This window comes from Lates calcarifer, linkage group LG3 (assembly GCF_001640805.2).
Source record: "Lates calcarifer isolate ASB-BC8 linkage group LG3, TLL_Latcal_v3, whole genome shotgun sequence".
Classification (NCBI taxonomy): domain Eukaryota; kingdom Metazoa; phylum Chordata; class Actinopteri; family Centropomidae; genus Lates; species Lates calcarifer.
The window spans coordinates 4,964,423-4,972,278 of NC_066835.1; the positions used below are offsets into that span (position 1 = coordinate 4,964,423).

Consider the following 7,856-nt stretch of genomic DNA (forward strand, 5'->3'; position numbering starts at 1 on the left):
CAATATAGTTTAACAGTAGCACAAAGAGAAGATTAACCTCAGTAATGTCAGTCACATAGCAAAATCAAGCCTTAAAATCCGCCTCATTCCAGACCAAGAAAGACTAACTCAGTGAAACCCCTGGGTGTATTGAACTGAGAAAGGGAGTATTTTATACATTATGAGTTCAACATTTAATTTCTAAAAGGTTGTGTAGCTTTAAATCATGTCTTGAGGTCAAATATGGGAGGGAATAAATGTAGCTTCTTAATTTTGAGATTTTTTCCATGTACTTTGTCTGATATGCAAACACCAATTAATGGAGTCCATGGAGCATCAGCCTTTACACTGTGACTCTTCAGTTCCAACTGTTACAATAATTGAATTAAACTCCCTTATCCTTACTGTGCTGTTATTAGGCTACTACTACTACTACTACTGGCTTTTAGTTGACACTAGAGTCCTACAAAAACGTTTAATATGACAGGCAAAGCTCTGGGGCCTTTCATGAAGGTTCACTACTTTGTAACAGCAAATATAATGCATGATGTAAATGACAGTAAAGACACATAAGCGGGCAGGTAACCAACATTTATTTACCATTATCAACTTTACAATAAAACCAGTAACATCTGTCAACATTAGCAAAATAAAGAACAGAAATCAATCCAATGTATTTACAGAGACAAAGCAGATTCAGGCTCACACACGACAGATAAACAACTCTGCTTCATATCAAACCGCAACAGTGAACATAGCAAGCTTAAGTGTTCTTTTTTTCATAGTAAGGTAAAAATCAAAATTGTCTATTTTTTTTTTCTTTAAACAAACAAGACATAGCTTCTCTGAATCTTTAAGATGGTTCTCTATAATACACCACAAAATACTTCAAATTTGGGTTAAAATATAGGAATGTAAAAAGTTGGCGAGTCTCTTAATTTTCTGATTTCATTTTTTTCTCTATTTAACAGTCATTTCAAGTGGTGGTGGTGTCCTAGTATCTAGCGTCATTCCTTCAGCAAGGAGGCATCTTCACATCTATAGATTTTTAGGGAAAAGATGCTGCAGCTCCGTCCTCTTCCATTCATCCTTCATCCATCTAATGGTGTCATTAGCTCGCACTCTAGCCTTTAAAATCCATTTTCCACATAGCGACCAACCCACAGCCTAAAACTCAGTCCAGGTCCAGATGTCGAGCAGTAACCAGGGAAGTGATCTAGTGAATCTAGTCTGTCGTCTTGTTATCATGACGAAAAGTGGCACGTCGAAGGAGTCTCTCACATACATGTGTATATATTTACATATACATATATCCATATACATATGTATACATATACACATATATATATAAATATATATATATATATACTCTTAAATTTTCTCTCTCTCTCTCGAAAAACAGTTCACCCAGTTCATTGTGAGCTTAAGATACAATCACTCTTTCTTTTCAGAGGGAGCGGGGGTCGAGCTGCTCTCCTCTGTTGGTTTTGTGGCCTCAGGGGCCGGAGCAGCCGCCTCCTTGGCCTCCTCTTTGGGGGCCTCCTCTTTAGCTGGGGCCTCCTCCACCTTTGGGGCCTCGGCTGCAGCAGCAGCAGCCTCCTCCTTCACCTCCTCCTTCTTCTCCTCTGCAGGAGCGGCGGCTCCATTCTCAGCGGGCTTCTCCTCAGCGGGGGTGGCGGCGGCTGCTGCTGCTGCTTCCTCCTTAACGGCCTCACTCTTCTTGCTCTTCTTCAGATTCAGTTTGAAGTTGAAGGACTTCTTCAGGGAGAACTTCTTCTTCTTCTTCTTGGGGGTCTCCTTGGCTGCAGCCTCGCCTTCGGGTTTGGCAGCCTCTCCATCTGCAGCGGGCGCAGGCTCAATGGCATCGCCTCCTGCACCAGCTTCAGGCTCCTTGGCTGCCTCAGCTGAGCCATTGGTGGCTGCAGCATCCCCATCAGGCTTTGTAGAGACATCACCATTGGTTTTCACATGTCCATTCTCCTGGAAAGAGGATGAAAAATAAGAGTGTTACAACATGAGTCACCTGTCTCTAATCCTCAGCCATCTGACCAACAAATTCATATTCATGTTCAAGAACATCAATTCACATGCATAATATACCAAAGAGGACCGATTTCTAACGAGGATTTCTCGTTTCTTTTCAGCACATCGTCGTGCTCATCAATTAACCACCGTGTCGCCTGGCTCAGAGGCGACGCCTTGCAGTACCCTAATCAGGCGATAGGCGGCGGTAGCGCCTCACAGACCGCGTAAGGTACCAGACAGACATCGGCTCAACAAAGACCAGGCTGGAGCTCATCGATGAAAGAATGAAAACACCTCAATTGATGCTTTGTTTTCCCTCGAATATATCTCTAACATTAAAAGATATATATTAATATAATTCATTCCTGAATGAAGTCAGATTTTTGTCTCTCAGTAATTGTGGGGGTAATTTACATTCATAATAACCCAGTACTGCTCTGTAGTATCAAATTAATAACTGAATGTGACTCATCTCACCAAAAAATTCCTAAACATCTCATTATCAAATTTTTTTGGAAACTCCCAATATGTAAAATAGACACCCAGACGACACCCAGGCTTGTATTTTAAAAAGGGAGGAGTAGTAGACTGCCTACGTGCGCTCCAGCTGCCCCCCTGCCCCTTTATGCCTGGCAATATCAAACACGTTGTGTGGATTTTGGGTTAGACCTCGGTCACAAATTACACATATACAATTTACACTTGGATTCAACTTGTCAAACGAATAAAAAAAATTTCTTTCCTTTTTTTTAAGTTTTGGTGGGTGTGCTGTGACCAGCCCATCAGCAGGCGACAGCGATGCTTAAAGCCCCACCTGTCTTGCCTAAAATGTCCTCACATTCAAGTTTAATCGACTCAGCGTCGACTAAATCTGGGAAACTTGTTTTTTCATGTGAGGAATTCAACTTGTATCAATTTCTACTTATCTCTTCAGTAGGGGGGGACAAAGAGTAATAGCGGTCCAGTGGAGTGTAATTACCTGTCCGTTGGTCTTAACCGCTGCAGCATCAGCGGCGGCAGCGTTTGCCTCAGCGGCCACCTCTCCCTTGGATGCCTGGGATCCCATTGTCTTCGGTGAGTTGTTGTGTCTTCTATAGCAAATTAAAAAGAAAAACTAAAAAAGAGTGGTTGTTAAGTTAATCCGACCCCAGGGCGAGTTACGTATCCAGCGGTGAAACGATGAAAAGTGTGGGGTTTTTTTCTTCAAACAGCAGTTACGTCCAGTCGGTTGCTCCTGCGCTCGGACTTGTCACCCCGGCAGACAGAGACCCTCTAAACTCAACACTGGTTGAACGCAAGCCTTCAACATACAGCAGGTTCGAGGCGCCACCCGTGGGCGGGACCTGCTCAGGTCTGACCAATCGAAGTCCCGTCTAAGGGCAAGTCTAGCCGGCGTTGGCCAATCACCTCTGACTCCCCCAATTGTCCCCGCCCCTCCAGAAGACCCCCAGCAATGAAATCAATTCGGCACAACTAAATTCACTGTTTTATAGGTTTTAAAGACGAAAAACAACAGTGACGTGGCTTCAAGATGAAAGATGAACATTTTCCCCATGAAATCATTGTCTCACTTTGTATCAGTGTGTCTGTTTTATGTGTGTGTGTGTGTGTGTGTGTGTGTGTGTTGTGTGTGTGTGTTCTTTCACTTCTATTCCTCTAGTTTTGAGTCAAAGATAAGATGAGGAGAACCTACCACACTTTTTGTATTTTATTTGATAGCTGATTATTACTGCATTTGCATGTGTGGTTATATGTGTGTGTAAGTGTCAAGACAATTGAAGACCTTTTATGACCTGAGTATTAGTCCTCATTAAAGTTGATGTCAACAACATAGGAATGGATGAATTAGTGCACAAGCTAGAATTATTCATGCTAGTAACTCTATTCTTTTCTAAAATCGGTATCTGCAATGTATGAATATAGTGCCTCAAGTTATTCAGACCAGCTCTAAACCAATCATATTCAATTTAATATCACAGAGGACTAAGAGCATCAGTTGTTGAGAAACTGGAATCAGAGAATTTTCTCTTTTCTCTTCTCTTCTTTTTTGTCTTAAAAATGATATAAATGATAAATCAATTATCAAAACACTTGTAGATTATCTGTTAATCAACTAACTGATGAGCTGATCCTTTCAGTTTTATTTTCTGCTGACTGAAGTTCATGGCGTGAACAAATGCCCTCCACTGCAACTGTTTCACTTTTGAGGATGACTTCAGCAAGCAGGGAAGTTCCTGAGTGTGTCTCTTTTGGTTTCATTACAACTAAAGATGCTCACACATGCACATCTTAAATTACAGTCTGATTCAGCACTTAGTCAGTTTCAGTAAAATATAACATAGCAGGTATTGCCAGAAGCCAGTTTCTGATTCAGGGTCATGTTATGACATGACAGGACAGTTTGTAGGGAATGGTATAAGCACAGAGTCACCATTTCTGTAACTTATCCATCCATTTTATATAGGAAATGCTGAAAAATACAACATCATGATTTTATCCTGCCTCACCAAAACACAGAACAGGACACCTTGGTGTTTTCTTTAGCCATAGCTATCCAGTTTGCATGGCAATGATTCAAATTAAGTGATTTATAATGGTCATGAGATCACAGTCATGGTCTCTTAGAGGTAAGTGCAAAATATATGAAGGGTGACATGAAACAAAAAATGTGGCACAAAAGATAGAAAATGTGGATTTTAAAATTTATGTTACATTAGAGTTTCTTATGTGTACTTTTCCTTTCTCTCCAGACACATCCCTTCCCTTCTCAGCCTTTTTGTCCCCACCAGTAGGAGCAGCTGAACAGTAAAATGGACCCACTTTTGTCATACAATGGTGAATGAGGATTTAATCTATTGTTCAATGTTGTGCTCTCATTGTGGATACGGGGACACATTTTTTGGGTGATCTGACTGGAGAACGGGATCAGCGCTGGGACTAATAGCATATCACGCTGTCTCCTCATGCCTCCATGACTAGATTTGTTGTTCACTTCCACTTGTCAACAACATACCAAGAGCAAAATATGTCAGTGTGATGATCATGCACATTCCACCTGATCATTTCCTCCCACACACATTCCTCACAACAGCTGGTAAAGTTACAAATCTCAGTTATGGGAGGTAAAGACTTCAGTGTTCAATGTCACAAATTGATCTTTACTGCAGCCAATCACGCTAATTGATTTTGCAAGACTTGGGAACATTGGAATGCGTGTCAGCAGTCCATCATGATGTAGAATCCCCCTGCTCTCCGATTCACATGTGAAATTAAGGCACACTTTGTTGATGTATTCAAATCAGCACGACTGAATAGAGGTTAATCTCACACGTAGTCGCAACATTATATAATTTTAAAAATTGCATGAATAATGCATCTTTATAGTTATATGTGTATTTCCTGGTCCATGAAACCTTTTATAATATTATAAAACAGCAAACATCATTTTCATGTCATGGGATTACACATCAGTTGACAGAGTTTTCTCTTTTGATTTTATTCACATTAATAAGCCAGTTTTTGCTTCTTTGTTTTCTTAATTAAATGAAAAGATTGATACCACTCTCATGTGTATACTAAATTTGAAGTTACAATAGCAGTGGATCAGCTTAGCTTAGCATAAAACCTGGAAACAGCAGGAAACAGCTAGTCTGGCTCATACACACATCTCTAAAGCTCAGCAGTTAACATGTCATAACAGGTTTTTGTTACCGACAGGTTGTGGTTTTATTGGATGGTTATGAGCCAAAGATTTTGTTACCGTCAAACAGAGCCAAGCTAACTGTTTCCTTATGCTAAGCTAAGATAACCATGTTTTGGCATTAGCGTCAGATTTACCAGATGGACATGTGAGCAGTATCAAGTTTCTCATTTAACTCTCAGCAGAAAAGTGAACACACATATTTCCCAAAATACCAACCTACTCCTTTAATATGATATAACTGCTTCCATTCTTCTGATAAGTCTCTCCACAGAAGTAGAAAACCATTACCCTCTGGACCACACAGGGACATTGTCATGTTGAAACAGGAAAGGGCCTATCCCAAAGTGTTGCCACAAAATTGGAAGAACACTGTTGACTAAAATATCACTGTATGCTGAAGCAATAGCATTTGGACAAAAAAAAGACAGACCAGGTATTCACATTTTGAGTTGAGTTTGAGTTGAGTTTTCATTTTTAGTTTTCCTTGTCAACCGTGACAAAGTTGTCCACATTTCTCATGTTGAGACTGAAGCTGAGTTTAAGATGGCAGCAGGAATATGGACTTGGTGTGATGGTATGATGATCATCATCATCATGTTATTGTGAATGGCTGATAGAAATCTTAAAGTGACAGGACATAAAACAAAGGTATTACTCATAAAAGTCTACCCTCTCTCAGGATCTAAGTAAGTAGCAGCACTGCACTAATGTAAACAGAATTATTATGGGAAATTGTAAATGGTTTTGTTGGTGTATTTGCATGACTGGATTCATTTTTTAAATTTATTTATTTATTTTTTATTTTTTGCAAAAATGGTAAAACATCAGTGAATTATGCAAAAACTTTTCTTCAGTCTGTGTTTCTCTGTGGTTGTCCTCATTTCATAGCAGCCACAGTGAGAGGACAACCTTTTCACACACGTATCATGCTGTGTCTATCTAGCTGGCCTTGTAAATGTCATAATAATGTGTCCACTGTGTACTGTGGAATGCCTGGCACGCAGGCCCTCCCGTCTCCTCAAGCCATCTTCTCCTGTGAATGGGCTTCTTCAGCCTGCCTGAGGTAACTCAGCCCTGTGGGGACAGGCAGCGAGAGAGACGCCATCATGGTTAACTTTTGCAGATGGAACTACATCAAGTGTTCCTTTCTTCTTCTTCCACGAAAACCCCATCCCTGTGTGATGGTAATGACGACGGTGTTGAAGGCGGCGATGAGGCGCAGGCTTCATCTCATGTCCTCATCACCACACTTGACACTTTGCTCTGTGTGATGTGTGTATTTGCACATGTGCGTCTGTGTGTTATGTGCATATAAGGGAAGCATTGTCATGGGACCAGTGAGCGTCAGGGGGTGAAAGGCACAGAAAAGCAATCCTTCACACATAGACACATATTATGCACCCGCACACACACACAAAGAAACAAGGAGGGCATCAGCTGTGACAGAGATCATATAGATGTGCCGAAGGTTGGAATGCAGAGAGGAGGAAAGAGGAGGAGGGGGGTTTCTGATCTGTGTGATAGAGCTCATCATAGTTTGGATGTGACTGGAAAAGGAATGACGTGCTGATAGCACGAGTGATAGCATTAGGTGCGGCAGGAGATGTGATAAGAGGTCATCAAACAACAGTTAACAGTCCACCACCATAACATATACAAACCTCCATGAGTGACAGGAGGAGGGCAAGATGAAAGATGCAGTAAGGGAATGGAAAAATATCTGTACAGATTGAAGCTTGTATTGATATGTTTTGTATAGATAATGCTAATGCCAAAAATATAAAAATGTTTCCCTCAGGATTGTTGGCTCAGTTCCTGGATTCTTGACCTCGTGGAAAAGCCTCAGGATTGGGTTGAACAGGCTTGTAGTTTACTAAATCAGGTTGCACCATTGTGAACAAGAAGTAACTGTACAATGTACAAATGTAACATAACTTCCAAACATAACAGTTTTAAGGGGCAAAATAAAATTTTAACCTTAACCTCTGATCCTTCATAAATGCAGATGTGACTGATTTATTTCTACATGCATACATGGAGAAATATGTGTGTTTAAGAGTTAGTAGTATTCACGCAGTTTAGAATGAGAAGGAAATTTCTGATTATGCTAACATCATTTGATAACGCTGACCATTTAATCCAATGTTAT

General features: G+C 40.6%; 1 protein-coding gene across 1 annotated transcript; it reads right to left on the bottom strand.

The window, feature by feature from the left end:
* Window positions 1-555: 555 nt before the first annotated feature.
* On the bottom strand, window positions 556-3,293 carry marcksl1b (MARCKS-like 1b). Its single transcript, XM_018701355.2, has 2 exons — window positions 2,984-3,293; window positions 556-1,959 (listed from the first exon to the last, which is right to left on the bottom strand). The coding sequence occupies exons 1-2, from the start codon at window positions 3,068-3,070 to the stop codon at window positions 1,414-1,416; spliced, it is 633 nt and encodes a 210-aa protein (XP_018556871.1). The 5' UTR covers window positions 3,071-3,293; the 3' UTR covers window positions 556-1,413.
* Window positions 3,294-7,856: the final 4,563 nt, after the last annotated feature.